The sequence below is a fragment of the Microcaecilia unicolor genome, chromosome 7 (genome assembly GCF_901765095.1).
Source record: "Microcaecilia unicolor chromosome 7, aMicUni1.1, whole genome shotgun sequence".
Classification (NCBI taxonomy): domain Eukaryota; kingdom Metazoa; phylum Chordata; class Amphibia; order Gymnophiona; family Siphonopidae; genus Microcaecilia; species Microcaecilia unicolor.
Window position 1 is genome coordinate 177,640,670 of NC_044037.1, and position 25,251 is coordinate 177,665,920.

General features: G+C 42.9%; 1 protein-coding gene across 1 annotated transcript in view; it reads left to right on the forward strand.

Moving 5' to 3' along the window:
* The window catches only part of LOC115474292 (SPATS2-like protein), a 159,496-nt gene that overhangs the window by 47,143 nt on the left and 87,102 nt on the right, over positions 1-25,251 (forward strand). The window contains exons 3-5 of the mRNA XM_030209700.1: positions 6,874-6,982; positions 20,833-20,882; positions 23,909-24,140. Of these exons, the coding sequence (XP_030065560.1) occupies positions 6,874-6,982; positions 20,833-20,882; positions 23,909-24,140 (391 nt within the window). The remainder of the gene's footprint in view (positions 1-6,873; positions 6,983-20,832; positions 20,883-23,908; positions 24,141-25,251) is intronic.

The following is a 25,251-nucleotide window of genomic DNA, read 5'->3' on the forward strand; positions in this document are numbered from 1 at the left end:
TAGATAGTGGCTGAACATCCCCACTGTCTGTAGAGCTAACAGTAGTCACCACTGTCTATTCAGCGCTGCTTATTATCAGGACTGAAGCACTGAATATACGTAATATATGTAAATGCTGCAGAAAATGCTTTAAGAAAACGCTGACAATGGCATTTAAATATTTACAAGTGATCTGGAAATGATGAGTGAGTTAATTAAATCTGCAGATAACACAAAACTATGCGAAGTTGTTAAAACACATGAGGACTTTGAAAACTTGCAGGAAGAACTTTGGAAATTGGAAGACTGGTCATCCAAATGGCAGGGGGCTCATCATACAAAATAAGGGCGTAATGGTGAGATTTGTACCTGGGACCTTTTATGTGAAGTCCACTGCAGTGCTCCACTGCTCTGCTGGGATATCTGTGTGACCAATCTAATAAGAATGCTGCCCCCCCCCCCCCACCCCAATATATCCTAATAGCTTGTTTTTGTATGCTTTTTCCCTTGCTTGTTTTTTGTTTTTTTGAAAATGGTCCTAAAAGATAGACACAGCAAGCACAAAAACATCTAGTAAATGGCTATTTTCGAAACAAAAAGTTGGATGTTTTCCTGGTTTGAAAATGGCCATGTTTGCTACTGGATTTTTGGATGTTTTTTTGCAATGTCCAAAATCGGATTTAGATGTTTTTGCAAAACATGAAAAATCAGATTTAGATGTCATATCGAAAATGCCTCTCCACGTTATCTTTTAATTCTCTTAGTTACTGATAGGTTTCTTTTGTTGTAATCCACAATGAACCATTAACCTGATAATTGCGGAATATAAGAAATATATTGTGTTGTATTGCGCCTGCCTCTTTAAAGTCTGCTAAGGGTGGGGAGGAGGGGAGTCTGGGTGTGTGTGTGGGAGGGGATCGTGATTGAAACCAGGATTATTGGTTTAGAGATCAGAATGGGAGGTACCGCTAGATACCAGGGATATTGGTTTGGAGTCAGAGGATCGGGGGTCAGTATTCTAGTCATTTATGCATGTTCTTGGCATCCTGTTTACTGGAGTACCCGCATATAGCATTTATGATGTGACCAGTGGTGTGCTGGTAAATTTTTAACAACGAGCTCTGTCTCCAGAAGCAGCCAGTCCTGCAATGTGGGGGGGTGGGGGGGGGGGGGGGGGGGCACACATTCTTCTCTCTCCCTTCCCTTCCCCCATGTGGGCTTGCTAGGCATATCTTTTCAGGCAGGAATGCCAAGCTCTACCAGCCAAATAAGTGGACTGCTGCAAGAAGTCCTGGCATGCTGCTCAGAGCCGGAAACAAGTGGTGGCAATCTATTTATTTGGCTGGCAGGGCTCAGTATTCCTGCTAGCAAAGTAAAAGGGAGTTCAGGAGGGGCCCTGAGCCCAAATTTTGGGAGTCAGTTGTTAAGGTAGCCACAGGGAGCCTACTTTCTTTTTTTTTTTTGTTACATTTGTACCCCGCGCTTTCCCACTCATGGCAGGCTCAATGCGGCTTACATGGGGCAACGGAGGGTTAAGAGACTTGCCCAGAATCACAAGGAGCTGCCTGTGCCTGAAGTGGGAATCAAACTCAGTTCCTCAGGACCAAAGTCCACCACCCTAACCACTAGGCCACTCCTCCACTTTAACAGCAGGCTCCCAAAATTCTTAAAAACTTAACAAATGGCTCTCGCAAGCTGGTATAAGCCGACTCCAGCACACCACTGGATTTGACTGATATGCATGCAATATTTATTTAGATGTAGCTCACAGTGTTTTCAGCAGTTGTGCAAGGTGAATTACACTAATTATTTCCCTGTCCCCAGAGGGCTTACAATCTGAGTATATATATTAAGCAATGGAGGATTAAGTGACTTGCTCAAGATCACAAGGAGCAGCAATGGAATTTGAACTGTATGTAGAATTTTATATGGACAAGTCCCTCTTTATATGGTTTCCTCTATTCAGTTACTATCAGGGGACGTGAGACCAGGATTATGTAAGAACATAAGAGTTGCCGTACTGGGACAGACCAAAGGTCAATAAAGCCCATAATCCTGTTTCCAACAGTGGCCAATCCAGGTTACAAGTACCTGGCAAGATCCCAAAACAGTAAAACATTTTTTATGCTGCTTATCCTAGAAATAAGCAGTGGGTTTTCCCCAAGTCCACCTTAAGAATAGCTTATGGACTTTTCTTTTAGGAAGTTATCCAAACCTTTTTAAATCCCTGCTAAGCTAACTTCTTTTACTATATTCTCTGGCAATGAATTCCAGAATTTAATTACATGATGAGTGAAGAATTATTTTCTCTGATTTGTTTTAAATTTACTACTTTGTAGCTTCATTGCATGCCCCCTAGTCCTAGTATTTTTGGGAAGAGTAAACAAGCGATTCACGTCTACTCGTTTCACTTCACTTATTATTTTAGAGACCTCTATCAAAATCTCTCCTCAGCCTTTCCTCATAGGGAAGCCGTCCCATCCCCTTTATCATTTTTGTCGCCCTTCTCTGCACCTTTTCTAATTCCACTACAAATGTTATTAAATTTTCCATCATTTCTTAGGGTTAAAGATAAGAGGTCCTTTTCATCTTCTTTTTCATATCAAGCTGCAATCGTGGAATTCACTTCCTTTTGAAATAAGAAGAATACAGGCCTATGGGTTGTTTATGAAGGTTTTAAAACCTTTTATTCAAGAAATTTTATTGGATATGTAGGCTGTATTTTGATTGTTACAATGCTGTTTGTTATTTTCAATATTTGCTGTATGTATTCCTTGGTAATGTCCAAACTTCTTTTTGGTTGTTACCAGCGTTGAACCTGTCTAAGGTAGTTGCAGGATATAAGAGCCAGAATAAGATAAGATAACTGTGCTTTCCTAGTTGTGAGCCTGGTGCTGTAACCACTAGGCTACTCCTCCACACATCCACAGCTTTCAAAAAGTAAGGTTCTACTAAATCCTTAATGACAGCAACTTCTACTAATTTTGGTTAAGAGAATTCCTTTTACTCTCTTTAGACACCCTTCCTACTTAGAGGTCCTGTTTCTTCTCTGTTAGGCTAATGTAACTACTAATGAAATGTGCATTCTGTATCAATTCTGTGTCCAAAAACCACTCCCAGTACTGAAGAGTTATTAGAAAAAGGAATAGATGATCAGCGAGGATAGGAGAAAAGAAAGAAGAGAAAACAAGATGAAGCCTTAACCATCTGATCAGCACTTCCACAAGAAGCTGTGTTTCAAGGGAGAAGGAACAAACTAGTAGGATCCTGTGAAGGCTAAAAATGCCTAGCATACATAGAGAGAGAGAGAGAGAGACTGACAAGGGGGTTGCTTTCTGAGTCAGGGCCCAGAGGAGAGGTAGTTGTAAGAATTAAATAACTACATTTACAACTAAGAGACAGTTCCCAAACCTGGAAACTGCCTTTAGAGGACTTCTTACTTGTGTTACCTTTACTGGAAAATTTGAATGGTGTAATTAATTGTCGGAGACATTACCATTTGGCTATTCAAGTACAGTAAATCCTCCCAATAGGTTTGAGCATATAAGACTGTGTGGACTGATTTATTCACTGGAATGTGGAGGAAGTGGATTAGAGTGCCAGCCAGATTTCTAGTTTACTAGTCCTGGCCCTGACCTCAATCAGTCCATAAAAATATTTCTGTTTAGGCCATCTGATACTCATAACCAATCCAGGTTTACACATGCATACATCACAACTCGTCCTCCACTCTACCTAAACTGTGCTTTGGGAACGCTTACATGAAGATCATGTAAAAGTAAGTGTACTCTTTCTGTACACTCACTCTTTGCTGACATATTTGACCACACAATTTTATATCAGCAATTTTCTGAGCGTATAACAGGCTTTCCACATAGTGCAACACTTTATAAAATTACCATCTAAGTGCCAAATTCAGCATTAAAATAGGGACCTCATTGCATTCCTTTATTGAGTTTCAGCTTTTCATTTTTTCAGGAGAGTGATTCTACATGTCCAGAAATGGATTGTGAGCTCATACATATAGTCTAAAAATCCACAGTAAGGGGATTTATTACATTTTTTTCTGAAATTCAGTGGCTTTTCATGCTGCATTTTTTAAATACAGGATGTGACTGTTTGCCAATATTCACAAATAACTCAAATTTGGATGAATTGATCCTATAGTAATTGGTCTTTATTTTCCAAATATAAATTAAATCAATATTCAAAGCTATTTAAGTGGACAGGAGAGGTTCCAGCTAGTTAAATTGCACTCATCAGGCTGGTCAGTGATATTGAATGGCACAAACAGGGCAGTGCTGCTGATTATTTATTTAAACATTTCTAATCCGCCTATATTAACTCACCAATAAAACATGCACAATATAAAACACAAAGAAACAAGACTAAAAACACACTGAGATGCCCCATACCAACCAATCAAAATGCTCAACTGCCCAGAAAAATTTCACCAACCACAAAAAGCCTGGGAAGACTTTGATAAATGGCACAATCGTTCTGGCAGCTGATTCCATACAGAGGGACCATAACAGAAAATGCAACATCCTCGTAACTGCATAGTTTGCTTTACAGTGGTGTAGAATGGATAACAGTCCACATTCCTCTGAGTGCAATACCCTAACAAGGTTGTAAAATTCAAGATATTATCGGCTCAGACTGCATGAATCAAATCTATTCAATGGAGGCGCGTTCCAAGGCAGAGTTGGAGAGGAATCTGGAGGTATGCGGTGCCTGCATAGCTAAGCAACTACATAGGACTGCACAAAGGGCTGTCCTAACTTTGGTCACTTAGCTCTACTGGTGGTACCCAGGTGGTACCCCCCATTAGTTCCGGGTAGTAGCCTTATTCCTCCTGTATTTTCTCCTCACCCTCTGAACAAGTTTAAACCCTCCTCCTGACCCCTTGCAAAGAGTATGGGCCCCTCCCAATACGTCCACCAAGAGCATTGGTCCCACCCAAAAAGGGCTACCCACCTCCCGACTACCCCCTAGGAATAGGCATTAAGATCCTACTTTAGTATACCTGCAGCCTTATTTTCTAAAGTAATGGGCACCCAGATTTCAACCCAAATCAGGAGATAGGCGTCCATCTCGCAAAGGCGCCCAAATCGGTATAATTGAAAGCCGATTTTGGGCGTCTTCAACTGCACTCTGTCGCGGGAACGAACAAAGTTGACGGGGGCGTGTCGGAGGTGTGGTGAAGGCGGGACTGGGGTGTGTTTATGATGGGCGCCTTCGGCCGATAATCGAAAAAACAAAGGCGTTTTTAGTGCGAATTTAGGTCACTTGTTTTGGACCTTTTTTTTCACGAACAAGTCCCAAAAAAGTGCCCTAAATGACCAGATGACCACCGGAGGGAATCGGGGATCACCACTCCTGACTCTCCCAGTGGTCACTAACCCCCTCCCACCCTCAAAAAACCAACTTTAACAACTTTTTTTTCCAGCCTGTATGCCACCGTCAAATGCCATACTCAGCTCCATCACAGCAATATGCAGGTCCCTGTAGCAGTTGTTAGTGGGTGCAGTAGACTTCAGGCAGGTGGACCCAAGCCCATCCCCCCCCCACCTGTTACACTTGTGGTGGTAAATGGGAGCCCTCCAAACCGCCCCCAAAATACACTGTACCCACATCTAGGTGCCCCCCTTCAGCCATAAGGCCTATGGTAATGGTGTAGAGTTGTGGGCAGTGGGTTTTGGGGGGGGGATTTGAGGAGCTCAGCACCCAAAGGAAGGGAGCTATGCACCTGGGAGGTATTTTACTTTTTTTTTTAACTTGTTACGTGCCCCCTAGGGTGCTCGGTTGGTGTCCTGGCATGTGAGGGGGACCAGTGCACTACGAATCATGGCCCCTCCCACAACCAAATGCCTTGGATTTGTTTGTTTTTGAGCTGGGTGCCTTCGGTTTCCATTATCGCTGAAAAACGAAACCGCCAAGCTCAAATCCACACAAATCTGATGCATTTGCCCGGCACAAACCGTATTATTGAAAAAAAGATGGACGCCCATTTTTTCGAAAATACGGTCTGTCCCGCCCCTTCATGTATCCGTTCTCGGAGATAGGCGCCCATGGAGATGGGCGTTCGCGTTCGATTATGCCCCTCCTGGTGGTCTAGGCAGGTAGGCCAGGTAGGAGTGAACCCCAATCATTCCTGCGTGTGCTAGCTCCAGTTGCAAAATGGCTAAATGGCTGCTGCAACCTCTAATGGTAATCTCATAGTAATACCTAGTACAGTGAGACCACCACTGGAGGCTGCGACAGCCATTTTGCGACTGGAGCCAGCATGGGCATGACCAGTTGTGTTCACTCCTGCCCTGCCTACCCCCATAGACCACCAGATATTCTAAGGCAGGCCTGGGGGGCCTACAGATAGGTGGGTAGACATTTTTTAGGAGGGAGGTTGGGGGATCTGGGAGAGTGTTGGGTTCTTGTTGGGAAGAGACAGTTCTCTTGGAGGGAATCTGGAATGGAAAGCTGGGAAGACTGGAATGGGGGAGTGGGGAACTGAGGGGGGCTCAGGGGATTAGAAGAGGGGCTGTTCAGGACTAGAAATGGGGGTGCATGGTTATGGGGACCTGACAGATCCCCTTATGTGGATTCCATGTAATATTCAGCCAGGACCTGCATAAGTGTCTTGTGTAGGCGCTGGTAAAATATTGGCTGGAATACGTGTAAGTTCCATTGGCCAGGACATGTCTGGTCATACCTGGATATTCAATGCTGGTGCCCAGACATGGCCTGGCATTGAATATCTGGGTTTAAATTGGCTAGTGATGGTCAATACTTAAATAAATACTGACCTCTGCCAGCTGAATACTGACTGGCTTGAGTTTTTCCCACAGATGTGTATTTCTATGCCCAGATTTTAAAAAAAAATCTCATTTGTTTCAGATTATTGCTGTCCGATCGGTTGTGCCTGCCAAAAGCAATAATGAAATCATACTGGTGCTCCAGCAGTTTGATAACAATGTGGATAAGGCTATTCAAGCATTTCTGGACGGTAAGTATCGAAAACCTGAGATTTTGTCCCTATATACTAAAGTTTTCTATTTGCTTTACTGCGCCGTATATTTTTTTTTAGGCAGTCTTGTACAGAGTTTTGAAAAACCTGTTATGGACACGTTTTGGAGGTAGAAAAGGTTTCCATGTGGACAGCTGGAAGAGTCATTTCTAATATAGGGCACCAGATACAAGTGTGAAAATAAACACTGGAAGCAATCCTATGCCTATTTTTACATGTTTTGTAAGTGATTGCTCTTTGGAGAAAAGTTTTAAGGAATACAGATATAGGAAGAAATTCTTTAAGGTAGGCGCTAACATTTATGTGCCAGTTGCACTTTTAAATGATTAGAATACTGACATATACACACGTGTGCGTACCTATGCGAGTACATGTTGGATTCGCTCCTAAACAGGGGCAGACTGACCATTCGGACAACCGGGCAGTGCTCAAGGGCTCAGAGGCTCTAGGGGGCCCAGAGGCTCTGCCTGGATGTCCGGCGTACCGCTGGTGATATAGTGGCCTCAGCAGGGGTGGAACATGTTCTTTCCTGCCCGGCCTGCTGGGCTGCGTCTATTCCCCCCTGCCTGGCACCACTGTATTTTAAAAATGGCGTCCGAGACTCCCTGTGGAAGTCTTGCAAGACTGTTGAGATCTGTGAGACTCCTGTGGGAAGTCTTAGCCGCCATTTTGAAAACATGTTGGCGCCAGCAGGCGGGGAAATAGCAGCAGGCAGTAAAGAACATGCCCCCCCGCAAAGGCCACCAGACTACCAGGACCCCTTAGGTAGGACCGGGGCAGCGGGGGCATCAGCTGCAGCAGCGGGGGGGGGGGAGGGGGAGGGGCAGACCACCCCCAGCGCCCAGGGGCCCACACTATCCTCAGTTCGCCCTTGCTCCTAAATGCTGTTCTTTACATATATCCTTCAGTTGCAGTACGCTGTTGTAAAACAGTAGAAATTTCTGTAACTTTGGTGTTCAGTTCCTGTTCTACTGAAACTGTAGTCTCTATTATCAACAATATTAAATCTCAACTACATTTATTTAGAATGGCTGCTGACAAGAGAAATGTGCTTGTGACTCTCGGACTGCTACCCTGATGAAGGAAGCAAAACTTGGCCATGTTGGCAGCATGTCCGACTTTATTAACAGTCAGCTGAACAGTGTTCTAAAGTTAAGTGCTGTGAAAGTATGTTAAAGAGACTTTATTTAAAAGAATTCAAGAGAAGATTTTCCTTATAAAAATCAGGACCTGTGAGGAAGGGGCCACTTTTTTATGAAGAACATAATATATACCTAAGTGTGTCATGTAGTCTGAGAATCTCTAAAAAAAATTCAATGGTGATGATAAAAGTTTAGCGACACTTGTTTTGAACACTATTTTCTTATAATTGCTGGGGTTTTTGTAACTTCTTGGAGTATTACCCCGCTATATAAATATTGTCCTATTCTGTGTGTTTGTGACTGCTAAAATGTTGCTCCCTGAACTTGAAGTGTTTGGATATTCAGATGAACAAATGACTAAGCTAGTACAACGTACAGCTATATTAGATGAGGAATCTTCTAATAATACTACTTTATCTTGGACTGAAGTAGAAAGTGTAAATGGACGATTGATACAAGCTGAGTTACATGTGATACTGTAGCTCAGTATATTAAGCATCACATGATTCCTAGAGGCTTAAGGTTACAAAAAGCTACTTTGTCTACATACAATGAGGATTTCATAAATAAATGGAATGCCGTTCTAAACAAATATAGTCAAGATTTAATGTCATTTATAGTAGGTTCTTTAAGTACATGTACATCTTTGATAGTCCGTGGTTTGCATGCGGGCATAGACCTGGGCGGCATGCACTGTTTCGTGTCACTTGTCCAAAGCTGAACTTCTCATTTTTCCCCCTAAACCCACCTCCCCTCTTCCCCCTTTCTCTATCGCTGATAATGGCTCTCACATCCTCTCTGTCTCCTCGGCTCATAACCTTGGAGTCATCTTTGATTCCTCTCGCTCCTTCTCTGCGCATATTTAACAGATCGCCAAAACCTGTCATTTCTTTATCTACAATATTAGCAAAATTCACCCCTTCCTTTCTGAATACGCTGCCAGAACCCTTATCCACACCCTTGTCACCTCTCGCTTGGACTATTGCAATTTACTTCTCACTGGTCTTCCGCTCAGCCATCTCTCTCCTCTCCAATCTGTCCAAAATTCTGCGGCACGACTTATTTTTCACCAGAATCGTTATACCCACACTAGCCCACTCCTCAAGTCACTTCACTGGCTCTCTGTCCGCTTCCGCATTCAGTTTAAACTTCTCATACTGACCTTTAAATGCATCCACTCTGCAGCCCCCATTACCTCACCACTCTCATCTCTCCCTACATTCCTCCCCGTGAACTCCGCTCACTGGACAAATCTCTCTTGTCGTCTACTACTACTACTACTTAACATTTCTAAAGCGCTACTAGTGTTACGTAGCGCTGTACAATTTAACATAGAAGGACAGTCCCCCTTCTCCTCCACTGCTAACTCCAGGCTTCGCTCCATTTCTCTCGCGGCATCTTATGCCTGGAATAGACTTCCTGGACCTATACGTCTAGCTCTATCTCTACCTGTTTTCAAATCTGTGCTGAAAACCCACCTTGTCACTGCTGCTTTTTAGCTCCCATTACTTCCCTCACCCGTAACTGTCTTGTCTGTCTATATTATTTACATTGTAAGCTCTATTGAGCAGGGACTTTCTCTTTGTATCAGGTGTTCAGCGCTGCATGCGTCTGGTAGCGCTATACAAATGCTAATAATAATAATAACACAGAATATTTTAAGTTACATATGTATGTCCCTTAACTAGGCGCACGTACTTACATCAGCTGTATAGCTGGTATAAGTACTTGCTCATATACAAATATATACCCAATTATGCTAGTATTCAACAGGGTGAGGCAAAAAAAAGTAACCCCTACAGTTTTATAATGTTTGCTCAGCAAGCAATTTGAATTTCAACAAGAAATTTTATGTACTTATTTAGTCATCATATTTACGTAAAACTATTAAACGACATTTAAGTATCTTAAGCTATGTTGATGTTACTGACAGTTTACTGTTACTACCTAGCGATTTTTATTTATGTGTTCTAAAAACTTAAACCCCACCTAGGTGGTTTCCAATAATACATGCATAATAAAAACATGTCAACAAACATCATAAAAGACATTCAACTATAACATCAACACTGCTCCGCCTTCTACAAATCCATGAGCTGCAATTTCAAAAGAATGCTGCAACAAACAATTGTGTCTTAAGCAGTTTTCTAAAACTGCAATCTATTTGCACATAGGCGTATCCAGAGCTTTTTTTGAGGGTGTACTTGGGGGTACTGAGTAAAGGCACCTTTTCCATTGTCTGCTAAAATTGACCCATAGTCCCTAAGTTTTAATGAAGGAACTCAGGCTCTACACACCAATTCTGCCTTGTCATAGTTTCTATGACTGGTTGCAGGGGACCTGCTTCTTGTGGAGTGGGTCCCTCAGTGATCAACCCATCCCTGAAGGGTGGTCTGGCATTTGAGTACCGGCACCTTTTTCACTAGAAAAATCGCACTGGGCGTATCTGTCCAGAAAGCTCATTGCAGAGCAATATACCAGCAATAGAATATGCTGACGCTGTATGTCCACATCATGAACTATGGTTACCGTATCCGCATGCTCTGAGTGCAATGCTCTGTTCGGGTGATACACACATACAAACATCTTTGAAATACCGTGTGGTGCATGAGAATATACCGCTTGATGAATCAAAGATAATGCTTTGTATTTAATCCTATAGGATACTGGCAACCAATGTTGCTGTTTAATACTGGAGAAATATGAGCATTCCTTGCAACTCTGGCAACCAATCTGGCCGCCGCATTTTAATCGATCTGCAATGCCCTCTGCTGCGCATTAAAAATGTTCGAGCTAAAACATAGTAAAATAACATCATTCAAATGATACAATTAACAAAGTGTCAGAATTTTGCAGTCACTGTGAATGCTCAAAATGTCCAACCCCAGCTTTAACACAGGCCTTCAATCACTTTGGGAAATTCTTAACAGCCTTGTTGATTATTTCCTGTGGCAGGTTGTCCCAGACTCCCCAGATCATCTGCAGCACTTCCTTGAGTTCGGTGATTGTTTTCAGCTTTGGGTGGAGCTTGTGTACTGGGTCAGGATTAGAACAGAGTCAGAACCACCCCAGCACACTTACCACAACTGTATCTTGGGATGAACACCAATAACCTGGTCAGTCTGGGTCACAAAAGAAAAGTACAAACAATAGAATCTTCTCACATTAGTAAAGTTTTATTCTTACAAAATTAGTAAACCAAAAAGTAACTATTTGTGGAGCAAAATTAAAGCAGGGTGATAGGGTTACACAACAAATGGGTAAAGCCAGCTGAGAGAGACACTTATCAAAGCTGCTGATTCCCCAACAGTGATGAGAGTCAGTGCTCCCCCAATCAAGTCTTCCTCAATTTTATATACATTTTTCTCTCAGCTCAGAATGAATACAAGAACACCAGTCCTAATGGCTCTGCAATTAGTCATTTCTTTGTTGTATAATTGAAAAAAAAACACAAGAAAAGTTTCTTTTTATTTTCCTATTTGCACACATTCTTGTTACCTTCTTATCTCACTTCATACCAGGGAAGAAGTTCAGGGTCTGGTTATATTCTCACAAGTAATAAATGATGTTTCTTTCTTCAGTGTTTCAGGCTGCTCACATGTTTACTCTGATCTCTGCCTCAAACTCCTCCCATCCCCTTTAAAAGCTAATTAGTACTCAGCTGATGGACAAATGCTTGCATCCCCTTGCCTCACATATGACCTATCAGATCACAGGTGTCCTAAGGTGTTACAGACAGTAGTGCTCTGAGTTATTGGATAGGACGTTGAAATCTTCGGCTCAATGTGCTGCGGCGGCCAAGAAGGCGAACAGAATGTTGAGTATTATTAGAAAAGGGATGGAAAACAAGCATGAGGATGTTCTAATGCCGTTATATCGTTCCATGGTGCGACCGCACCTGGAGTATTGTGTTCAGTTCTGGTCACCTCATCTCAAAAAAGATATAAAGGAATTGGAGAAGGTGCAGAGAAGGGCGACGAAAATGATAAAAGGGATGAGACGACTACCTTATGAGGAGAGGTTAAGAAGGCTAGGACTCTTTAGCCTGGAGAAAAGGCGGCTGAGGGGTGATATGATAGAGGTCTACAAAATTTTGAATGGGGTAGAGCGGACAGTTGTGAAGCGTTTGTTTATGCTTTCTAACAATAATAGAACTAGGGGACACAAGATGAAATTAGAATGTGGTAGGTTTAAAACAAATTGGAGAAAGTTTTTTCTTTACTCAGCGTGTGGTTAGACTCTGGAACTCATTGCCGGAGAAGGTAGTGATGGCAGCTGGCCTTGCTGAGTTTAAAGGGGGTCTGGACAGATTCCTGAAGGAAAAGTCCATTGATTGTTATTCAATTTTGGGATTTTGCCAGGCTCTTGGGGCCTGGATTGGCCGCTGTCGGAGACGGAGTGCTGGGCTTGATGGACCTTTGGCCTTTTCCCAGCGTGGCAGTGCTTATGTACTTATGTACTTATTGCCTCTCACAGGAAGAAAGGAGGGGGTGGAGGGGGGTGCCTTTTGGTGCATTCTGCTAAAAATTCCTTCCATTTGGCTTAATTGTACAGTAAGGTTCAATCACACAGAACAAGAAGTGAAATAGCTACCTCTCTGCCTGTAGATAATTAACCCTTTGATCTGCACATTACCAGCACACACCAACACTTACTGAACCTGCAGCTCTGACTTTGGCTCCCACGCTTGTGATAGGCCTCCAACATTGCTCCCCAAAGGGTTTATGTCCAGTGAATTTGGAGACCACCGGTCCTTTGTGATAAAATCTGGACAGTTGGACTGTTTTTTTTTTTTTTTCAAATAATGGTAATTTTACAGTGCAAACATTTTTGAGTGTGCAAGAATCATTGGGTGGCCACGTGTTTAAAGATAAAGATAGTAATATGTAAACTATTGTTAAAATAGTCCACAGTTCTGGAAGATTGGAGGGTGGCCAATGTGACGCCGACTTTTAAAAAGGGTTCTAGGGGTGATCCAGAAAAGGAAGCCTGATATCGGTGCTGGGCAAAATAGTGGAAACTATTATAAAGAATAAAATTATAGAACATGTAGACAAACATGGTTTAATGGGACAGAGTCATCTTGGGTTCAACCAAGGAAAGTCGCCTCACCAATTTGCTTCATTTCTTTGAAGGCGCGAATAAACATGTGGATAAAGGTGAGCCGGTTGATGTAGTGTATCTAGATTTTCAGAAAGCTTTTGATAAAGTTCCTCATGAGAGACTCCTGAGAAAAATAAAGAGTCATGAGTTAGGAGGCAAGGTTCTGGTGTGGATTAGAAATTGGCTATTGGACAGAAAACAGAGGGTAGGGTTAAATGGTCATTTCTCTCAGTGGAGGAGAGTGAACAGTGGAGTGCCACGGGGATCTGCACTGGGACCGGTACTATTTAAAATATTTATAAATGATATGGAAATCAGAACGAAGAGTGAGGTGATCAAATTTGCAGATGATACAAAACTATTCACGGTTGTTAAAACACTTGCGGACTGTGAAATATTGCAGGAAGACCTTAGGAATTTGGAAGACTGGCATCCAAATGGCAGATGACATTTAATGTGGACAAATGCAAGGTGATGCACATTGGAAATAATAATCCGAATCACAGTTACCTGATGCTAGGGTCCACCTTGGGGGTCAGCGCTCAAGAAAAAGATCTGGGTGTCATTGTAAATAAATCGCTGAAATCTTCTGCTCAATGTACGGTAGCGGCCAAAAAAGCAAACAGGATGCTAGTGATTATTAGGAAAGGGATGGTGAATAAGACCGAAAATAGTATACTGCCTTTGTATCTCTCCATGGTGCGTCCGCAACTTGAGTATTGCGGTCAGTTCTGGTCGCCGTATCTCAAAAAAGATATAGCTGAATTAGCAAAGGTTCAAAGAAGAGCAACTAAAATGATAAAGGGAATGGAACTCCTCTTGTATGAGAAAAGGCTAACGAGGTTAGGGCTGTTCAGCTTGGAAAAGAGACGGATTGAGGTCTACAAATCCGGAGTGGTGTAGAATGAGTAGAAGTAAATTGATTTTTTACTCATTCTAACAGTACAGGGACTAGGGGCCACTCGAGGAAGTTACATGGAAGTAATTTAAAACAAATAGGAGGAAATAGTTTTTCACTCAACGAATAGTTAAGCTCTGGAACTCTTTGCTGGAGGAGGTGGTAACAGCGGTTAGCGTATCTGGGTTTAAAAAAAGGTTTGGGCAAATTCCTGGAGGAAAAGTCCATATTCTGCTATTGAGACAGACATGGGAAGCAACTGCTTGCCCTGGAACTTGTAGTATGGGGTGTTGCCACGATTTGGGTTTCTGCCAGTTACTTGTGACCTGGCTTGGCCACTGTTTAGAAAATAGGATACTGGGCTAGATGGACCATTGTTCTGACCCTGTATGGCTACTCTTATGTTCTTATAGCTCATTCCATTTGGCACATAAACACAGATAATAACAAATAAAGCTGTAAATTTCGCGTTGAAATTCCTAGCAGTTGCTGGGAAAACAGCAAAAACTCTAGGGGGTTACTTTTTTGCCTCACCCTGTATGTACAGTGCACTAAGGTTTAGCCTATCAAGTAACGCTGGATCCTTCAGTTCCTCTTCCAGAAGTAAAGGAATTCTGATCTTTTCCTTACTGTAGAGGGGCTGATATTCAAAACCATTTAACCGGGAAGGAGAGGATCCTAACCGGTTAAATGGCGCTTAGCTGCTTATTGGGGATATTTAGTGGCTCTTCACCCAGGTAGTGCCTTTGAATATCCCCTTTAACCGTAAAAATGGAAACCAACTATTTTGTGGGCAGTCTGGGGCGCAGTTGGCTCTGAACTGGCTCAGTGCCAATATTCAACTCTTTACTGGTTAAGTTAACCGGCCAAATAGGACCGCATAAATAGCAGCCGTATCTTTGGCCAGTTTAACTTAACTGTTTAAGGACTGAATATTTGCACATCTGGTTACATGCCGGCTGTCTGCATATACCCAGGAGTGGAGGAGTGGCCTAGTTCAAATCCCACTGCTGCTCCTTGTGATCTTGGGCAAGTCACTTAACTCTCCATTGCCTCAGGCACAAACCTAGATTGTGAGCCCTCCAGAGACAGGGAAATATCCAGTATTCCTGAATGTAACTCACTTTGAGCTACTATTGAAAAAAGGTATGAGCAACATCCAAATAAATAAATACCTGGATATATAATTCCCAGCACTAAATATCTGGACATAAAGCTGGTGGTGGCAAAAAAAAAAAATCACGGACCACCACTGGCTGAGTATTTACCCCACAGTTTCCAGAACAGGGGTTGTGCTTTCCTTCCTGATATGGTAACCAGGGCTAGTATAAATACTCAGCCCGGGAGGGAAGGTACTGCCTTTGGTTCAGAATTCCAGCCATTGCACCATCAAGCAGGGGGACCAGGGTTTTGTCTCCTGAGTCATAGAAACATGACGGCAGATAAAGGACAAATGGCCCATCCAGTCTACCCATCTTCTGAAACCTCTAACTCTTCCTTTGCGATCCCACTTGCTTATCCCATGCCATCTTAAATTCTGACACAGTCCTCAACTCCACAACTTCACCACGACTCCACCGGGAGGCCATTCCAAGCTTCCACCACCCTTTCTGTGAAATAATACTGTCCCTGTCCAATTCCATACCATCACTGCAAGAAGATAAAATATAACTGTTAGCCTCAAAGCTAGCATGCTGATCTGACACAAAAAGGTCTTTGACAAGCACATCTCTGACCCTTAGGGGTCAGGAATGGGAACAAGCCTCAGAGCCTATAAAGCAGCTGGACTGTTCAAGGGAACACAGGAATGGGGAACCTGTCTACGACTACTGCCTGCTGAGGAGTAGGACCCTTATTTTATCATCCTCACTTTAATATTCCCTTATCTCTTGTTTGTCCTGTTTGTCTGTCCTAATTAGATTGTAAGCTCCTTCGAGCAGGGACTGTCTCTTCATGTTCAAGTGTACAGCGCTGCGTACGTCTAGTAGCGCTTTAGAAAAATGATAAGTAGTAGTAGTAGGGATAAGAAGTGCTATTAAATCTAGCTGGAGCTGAAGATCAACTAAGTAAAGCTTCTAAACACCAGTCATCCCTTTGGGGAGAAGAAGCTTTTTCACCAAGAACTGTAACTTATGACATAGAATTAGGAAGAAGTAAGTAGAAGATTGTAAGTGTAGCTTTTAACTTATTTATCTTTACTGGCATAATACAAGTGATGAAAATAGTTGTCAGAAACACTGTCCCATTTAGATATTCAACTTAGAGTAAACCCTCCACCGTTTTGAGCATACCAAGATGTGTGGTTAAGGTGTCAGCTGGCCTCCTAGCTTTGATAGTTCTGGCCCTGACCCCAAACCAATCCAAAAAGCTCCATATAGTAACCTGCTTGATGCTTGCCCAGGCAAACAAGGGTTACATCTGTAAAGGAAGAAAGTAGGTGCCTGGTTTCCTTTATAAAGTAGGCTCCTACCTGGTGCCCTGTTATAAGATTTACCCTATCTGTGTATACACCCATGTGCAAACTAAGCACTATTGAAGACATACGCATAGTTACAGGATAGCGTGTAGGCATATACCTGGCAGTTACCTGCATATGTGCACACATAAGCATGCATATGCCAGTATTTTAATTATTTACTAGTAAAAAAGGCCCGTTTCTCGAAGAAACGAAACGGGCACTAACAAGATTTTCCTCGGAGTGTGTATGTTTGAGAGAGTGTGTGAGAGAGAGAGTGAATGTGTGAGTGTGTGTGTGTGACAGAGAGAGAGTGAGACTGGGTGCAGCTGTGTCTATGAGAGAGTGTGTGTGTGTGAGAATGAGAGTGTGTGCCAGGGTCGTCCCCCTCCCTCCCTTCATCTGAGTTCCAAGGTCGTCGTCCCCCCCTCTGAGTTCCAGGGTTGTCCTCCCCTCTCTCCCTCTGAGTTCCAGGGTCATCCCCCCCTCCCTCCCTCCGAGTTCCAGGGTCCTCCCTCCCTCCGAGTTCCAGGGTCTTCCTTCTCTCCCTCCCTCTGAGTTCCAGGGTCGTCCCCTCCCTCCCTCTGAGTTTCAGGTTCCCTTCCCCTCCCTCCCTCCCACCCAGTTCCAGGCCCCCCCTTACGGGGTCCCCCCTCCTCCCTCTCTCCCTCTCCCACCCAGTTCCAGGGTCCTCCCTCCCTCCGAGTTCCAGGTTCCCCCCTCCCTCCCAGTTCCACGGTTGTCGTCCCTCCCTTCCAGTTCTACGCCCCCTCCATACAAATTTTAAAATTCAGACAGGTCTCTGCTGAGGTGCTGGGGGGGGGGGGAGGTGCTAATCGCTGTCAACCTAATGACACACTGCTTCTCCCGTTCACCAGCTGACAGGCGATGACGGGGGGCTTACGCAGCCGCGGGCACTCATCAGGATAAACTTCGCTTCCTGGTGTTTTGTCTGTCCGTCATGCGTGTGACGTGGCGTTGGTGTACCCCTTCACTCTCACTGCTCCGCCCTTGACATCATCACGTTTTGACGCGAGGGCGGGGCAGGGAGAGATGGTGAGTCGGATGGTTACACACTTACGAACTTACGAAACCTTCACTGAAGCCACGGAGTCAGCTTCAGAACGTTGAGAGTGTTTTTATTATAGTAGATGCTTGTATTTGGCGCATAAATGTTAGGATTTACTTTATCGAATTACTGCTAGATACACGTGTGAGATGCAGTTATACAGGGAAAGTAATCATGCACGTTCACTGTAAAAAAATTGCTGCTGTTTGCCCATTCTGGCTCGCCTCACCCTATGCTTGGAATAAACTTCCTGAGCCCTTAAGCCAAGCCCCTTCCCTACCCATCTTCAAATCCTTGCTCAAAGCCCACCTCTTCAATGTTGCTTTCGGCATCTAACCTTTATACCTTTCAGGAAATCTAGACTGCCCCAATTTGAGTGCCCCTACTTGACTGACTGTACATTTGTCCTTTAGATTGTAAGCTCCTTGAGCAGGGACTGTCCTTCTATGTTAAATTGTACAGCGCTGCGTAACCCTAGTAGCGCTTTAGAAATGTTAAGTAGTAGTAGTAGTAATGTGGCAGGTTCTAAAAGTACCCTCCGTGTCTGTCTGTCTGGGACGTACTTTCATAACTAAAACTATTTTGTTTTATTTATTTTGCTGTGGTATACCACCTCTGACAATAACTATGTTAAGGCAGTATACACAATAAAACCAAAGCATAAAACATACAATAAAGTACAGTTCAATCTATTTATTTATTTAAAAATTCTTGTCCGCCTACAACATACACAGTAAAACAATAACAGGCACTGAATTATACAGTATTCAAAATAAGACAGACAACATCAGCCTCATGCGTGTTCAAACAGATATGTCTTCAATAACTTACTGAATTGAACCCTGCTACTGCACAGTCTCAGCCTGGTAATTTGTTCCAGATTTGTGGACCTGCTATCGAGAATGCAGCATTCCTTGTAGTAGCATATGCCACAGTTTGCAATTTAACATTTGCCAAAAACTGCAAATTTTCAGACTCCAAGGATCTAAGGTTGGTATTCCAGAATTATATATTTAATGCAAGGCATCATCTGGTGTTTTGGAGGATTTAAGCAGCTTAGGGATCCTTTTACTAAGCTTACTAAGCTATGGTAAAAAGTGGCCTGCACTAGTGTCAGTGCGTGTTTTTGACATGTGCTGAGGCCCCCTTTTACCTCAGCCAGTAAAAAGCTATCCCTTTCTGAGGATAACAAATGACTGTGTGGTAAGTGAACTACTGGCTGCGCGGCCATTGTGGGGAGGAGCACTTACCACCACCCACTGAGGTGGCTGTAAGGGCTCCTGCGCTAACCTAGCAGTAACTGGGTAGAACGTGACGTTGCTCGATTTACCGCCGGTTAAGCACTGGCACTACAAAAATAGAAACTTTTTTGTGGCACCGGAAATGGCACACGCTGGGGGTGGGAACTACCGCTGGGCTCCTGCGGCAGCCGGGCGGTAGTCCCAGATTGGCGCATGGCAAGCCTTTAGCCTCACGCCAATCATTTAGTAAATGGGCCCCATGGAGGGGCATAATCGAACGGGGTGCCCAAGTTTTCCTGAGGGCGTCCTCACAGGATGTCCCCATGAAGGGGTGGGGAAACCCGTATTATCGAAACAAGATGGGCAGCCATCTTTCATTTCGATAATACGGTCGGGGACGCCCAAATCTCAACATTTAGGTTGACCTTAGAGATGGTTGACCTAAATGTTGAGATGGTCGACCTTAGAGATGGTCATCCCCAGTTTTCGGTGATAATGGAAACCGAGGATGCCATCTGAAAAACGACCAAATCCAACTCATTTGGTTGTGGGAGAAGCCAGCATTCGTAGTGCACTGGTCCCCCTGACATGCCAGGACACCAGCCGGGCACCCTAGGGGGCACTGCAGTGGACTAACTGATGCACTAACTGAACAGAAAAAGCCCTTCCCTTACCGATCCCTTAGCAATTCGGAAAGGAACGGGCACGCATGAAGAAAATCGCATGCAAATGAGCTGCTTGCTGTTAGCTCATTTGCAAACGATTTCCTTCCTAAGGAGGGGAAGCCAGTGCAGAGCAGCCAGGCGTTATGCGTGGCTGCTCTTCGCATGCCAAAGACAGCTTCATACATGCAGACAAGCTGCGTGTATAATAGCCATCTACAACCGTAGAAAAACACAAGTCCAGGTGAAAACGTCCAAGTGCTCGTCAGGGATGTCTTTTTTTTTTTTTTTTTTTGAGAATGGGTCCAAAATGTGGATGTTTCTGTGAGAAGGACATTCATGCCTTTGCTATGCCTTCTACACCCCCTTTATTTATTTATTTGGATTTTGGATCACAAGTAGCAGCAGTGGGATTTGAACCGGCCACCTCTGAATTGCAAGACCAGTGCTCTAACCACTAGGCCACTCCTCCACTCCACTCCCTCGAAATTTGGCCGTCCCTGTGGGGGGGGGGGGGGGGGGGGAAGTTCAGGACATTCAAAATGTTTGAAAGAAGGACGTCCATGCTTTCGCTATGCCTCCGCTGACACACACATACCTCCCCCACCCCCCCAGGGACCTACATACTGCTGTGATGAACCTGATTATGATATTTGAGGCTGGCAAAAAAGTTTTTAAAGTTGTTTTTTTCAGGGTGGGAGAGGGTTAGTCACCACTGGGGGAGTCAGGGGAGGCCATCCCCGATTCCCTCCGGTGGTCATCTGGTCAGTTCGGGCACCTTTTTGAGGCTTGGTCGTAACAAAAAATGGACCAAGTAAAGTCGGCCAAGTGCTCGTCAGGGACACCCTTCTTTTTTCCATTATCGCTCGAGGATGCCCATCTGTTAGGCACACCCCAGTTCTGCCTTCGCTATGCCTCTGACACGGCCCCAGGAAATTTGGTCGTCCCCGCGACGGGAAGCAGTTGGGGACGCCCAAAATCGGCTTTCGATTATGCCAATTTGGGCGACCCTGAGAGAAGGACGCCCGTCTCGCGATTTGTGTCAAAAGATGGGTGCCCTTCTCTTTTGAAAATAAGCCTGCTAGTGTCCTAGTGCTATAATCTGGAGTTTCAAGTTTGTAGGTACTGTCAGTCATAGATGATGCCATGCCTAGAAGAATGGCACTCTCACATAAGTGAATTCTCAGTGAGAGGGTACATTTTGTACTCATTTATTTTACCAGATAACACAGTTTGAAAAATTGTGTATCGTTTTCTAGGTCGTGCAGTCCAGGTTCTGAAAGAATGGAATACGACAGGGAAGAAGAAGGTAAAATTTGAGTATTTACATTTAAAATGTTACCATCATTTCATAACACTGATGTCTTTGACCTGCAACAAACCAATGCTTGTTATGTGCTGGTAATGCTGTGAAACATAGCAAAATGTAAGCAGATAAAGACCATATGGCCTATTCAGTCTGCCCATTCATTCCATCTTCTCTCCCTATCACTCCCTTAGAGATTGTATGTACTTGTCCCAAGCTCCCTTGAATTCAGATTTTGTTTTCGTCTCCACCACTTCCATCGGGAGGCCATTCCAAAAGTGCAGAAGTATTTCCTCAGATTACTTCTGAGTCAATCCCCTTTCACCTTCATCCTATGCTCTCTCATTCCAGAGCTTCCTTTCATTGAAAGAGATTCACCTCCTGTGCATTTATGCCACATAGGTATTTAAGTGCCTCTATCATATTTCCCCTCTTCCGCCTTTCTTTCAAAGCATACATACTGAGATCCTTAAGTCTGTCCCCATACGCTTTATGATGAAGACCACTGACCATTTTAGTAGCCGCCCTCTGGATTGACTCCATCCTGTTTATATCTTTTTGGAGGTGCGATCTACAGAATTGTACACAATATTCTAAATGAGTTCTCACCAGAGTCTTATAGAGGGGCATCATCATCTTTTTCCAATTGGCCGTTCCTCTCCCGTACACCCAAGCATCCTTCTTGGGTGTACATATGATCTCATCCAAGTCCCGCGCCTCTTTTGTGCAAAAAGTTCTTCATCCCCAACTTCAGCCCAAATACATGACCCTGCATTTTTTTTTTCATTAAAGCTAAGCTGCCAAATTCCAGATCATTCCTCTAGCTTTGCTAAGTCCTTCCTCATGTTATCCACACCATCAGGGGTGTCTTCCCTATTGCAGATTTTGGTATCATTAGCATAGAGGCTAACTTTACCAGACAGCCCTTCAGGAATATCGCTTATAAAAATGTTAAAAAGAACAAGGCCAAGAACTGAACTTTGCGGCATACCACTGGTAACATCCTTTTCTTCAGAATGAGCTCCATTTATCACTACCCTCTGTCACCTTCAACTAACCCAGTCAGTAAATTTAGGGCCCATACTGAGGACACTCAGTTTATTTATTAGTCGTCTGTGCGGAACCATATCAAAGGCTTGCTAAAATCTAAATAGACCACATCTAGTGCTCTCCCTTGATCCAACTTTCTGGTCACCCAGTCAAAGAAGTTAATCAGATTTGTCTGATAAGACCTGCTTCTAATGAAACCATGTTGCTTCGGGTCCTGTAATCCATTGGATTTCAAAAACTTTACTATTCTCTGTTTTAAAAGTGTTTCCATTTATTTACTTACCACAGAAGTCAGACTTACCGGCCTGTATACCATTTGCTCAGGATATGTATTTAAGGATGCAGTGATCATTTTTTCCTTAAATCTGAAAAATATTGTGTCAAATTGAAGGGTTTGCTATGAGCTCCAGCAGCTAGTAATCCACAGCAATAATGAACCGTACCAAAACATACAATGCCAATCTATGGAGAACCATAAGATAAGCCATGCTAAGTGAAAACAAGGTCCACCAAGGCCAACATCTTGCCTCTGACAGTGGCCAGTCCACATCACAAATACCAGGCAGATCCCAGACAGTAGATCACTATTTCATAGTTCATTTCCTGGAATAAGTAACGGCTCTCCTAAGTCTGCCTGGCTAGTAAGCCACCGGGAACTTGTCCAGATCTGCTGATTATTTGTTTCGTGATGTGTTTTCCCTTCCCACTCCACTCATTATTTTGTAAACTTCTGCATTGTTTCTTCTCAGTCTTTTCTTTTCCAAACTGAAAAGCTCTAAACTGTTTAGCCTTTCTTTATAAGGTGAGGGAGGAGGGCAGTGTTTCCATTCTCTTTGTCATTTTTGTCACCCTTCTCTGAAACTGTTTTAGTTCCACTAGAGATGGGGTGAACAGAACTCTACACAATACTCAAGAAACAATTGCACCATGTAATTATACAGAGGTGTATCAATGTTCTCAGTTTTTCTCACCATTCCTTTTTGAATTTATTATTTTATTCTTATCAAGTTTTACAAAATGCAACATCATTACATGTTGCCAGGAAAACCATTTGTTGGGCATTAAAGAAAAAAGGATGATAGGACATATAATATAGAAAAAAAAAGAAAGAAAAAGGTACCTACAGAAATGTAAGTCTTCAAGAAAGAGGAAGAAGGGACTAGATAAAGTCTGTTAGGAAAGAAATATATAAGAAATTTAGACAGACAGTTGCCAAAGAAATATAGTATCCTCGAAAAGCAAGACAGTTTCCCTCTATTATCTTACTACAGAGGAAAAGGCTTCAGACGCTCAGTGAGCCAATCTTTTAAATTTATAGGCTCACTGACTCGTTTGGAGGCACTTTGATTACTTTACTCTGCAAAGTTTCGCCTACCACGAGCATCCTCATTAGCCGAAAAACCTCTGCATAATTTTTTAGCTTTTTAATCCTTAGTAATGTCACTTTACTTCATATTACTTAAAAGGTACACTTATCTTCTGCTGCTTTCTCATACAGGACTCCCGGTACACCCTACAGCGAGCTCCCGTTTCGCCAACAGCTTCTTAAGGAGCAGTACCGTCTATCTCTAAAAATATATAACAAGCAGATTATTACTATACTAAAGAGGGTAGAGAAAGTCATACACCAACTGCTAGGAACCTTACTTGAGACCTTCCTGTACTGAACAGACAGTTGGTGTATGACTTTCTCTACCCTCTTTAACCGGTTAACATTGAATATCGGCATAGTTGGTTAACTTTTTAGCAGCCTAAATAAACCAGGATATTCAATTCCAGTTGCCAGATATAGCCTGGCATTGAATATCCAGGTTTAAGGCCAACAGCTGACAGCAAATGCGCTGCCCACCACCTGCTGAATATCAGGCTCTTAGAAACAGCCCCTATGCAAAATAGGGCTTCAGTTATCTGTCTTTTTTTTTCTTTCACCCACTAGTTTAATGTAAAATAAGGTTTCTGTGTGATTGTTCTCATTTTAGGTCAACAAGAAAAAGAAAAGCAAGGCTAAACACCAACAGTGTATTAAAGATAATGGTGACAAAGCTAATATAGCATCAGAAGGACCTCAAGGGATTTATGGCTACCATCTCAAAGACTGTGATAAGGACAACTGTTCCAGTGAATTTACCAATGAGAAGACAGAAATAATTTGTCATAAGGATAAAACCTCCACCCTTGAGAAACCATCTTTGATACACCCAGAAATCACAGGTTAGTTTGCTATACAGAAGACACAATAAGGGAGTTCAGAGAAGCTTTTATTTCTATAAGTCAAACATTTCCTCACATTTGAAAACACTTAATGTCGTGAGAAATCAGAACAATGGCTTCTTTTCAGAGAAAAAATAAAAGATAATTTTCAGAAGTTTGTTTTGACCTGGGATTCCATCCTGGCCTGCCCCCCAAATTCTCAAGATTAAATTTTTATGATTATGATAGCAATCTACTGTATGGACCAAGGAAAAGCAAAATATCATACATAAAAGAAAATTCCAATAAGTAAAATATAAACCATGATAACATTCCAAAAAGAGCTATTGTTGGATAACAGGGGTCAGAGCTTCATTAAACAATGCACAATATAATCAGTTGCAATAATCAGAAGTATTAACCCTTTGGACCTTCATAAGAATAGTTGTACTGGGGCAGACTGATGGTCCATCTAGTCCAGTATACTGCTTCCAACAGTGGCCAATCCAGGTCAAAAGTACCTGGCAGAATCCCAAATAGTAGCAAGATTACATACTACCAATTCCAGGGGCATCAGTGACTTTCCCCATTTCTATCTCAATAGCAGATTGTGGACTTTTCCCCACAAGAATTTGTATAAACCTCTTTTAAACTCAGAAACGCTAACTGCTGTTACTACATCCTCTGGCAACGAATTCCAAAGCTTAACTATTTGTTGACTGAAAAAATATTTCCTCCTATTCTTTTTAAAAGTATTACCATGTAACTTTATCGAGTTTCCCCTAGTCTTAGTACTTTTTGAAAGAATCGATTAAAGTTTACCCATTTTACCCCACTGAGAATTTTATAGACCTCTATCATATCCCCCCCACTCAGCCGTCTCTTTTCCAAGCTGAAAAGTTCTAACCTCTTTAGCCTTTCCTTATATGAGAGGAGTTCCATCCCCTTTATCATTTTTGTTGTTCTTCTTTGAACCTTTTCTAATTCTGCTATATCTTTTTTTTGAGATACAGTGACCAGAACTGCACACAATACTCAAGGTGAAGTCACACCATGGAGCGATACAGAAGCATTATTTCTTTGTCTTACTTTCTATCACTTTCCTTATAATTCCTAGCATCCTGCTTGCTTT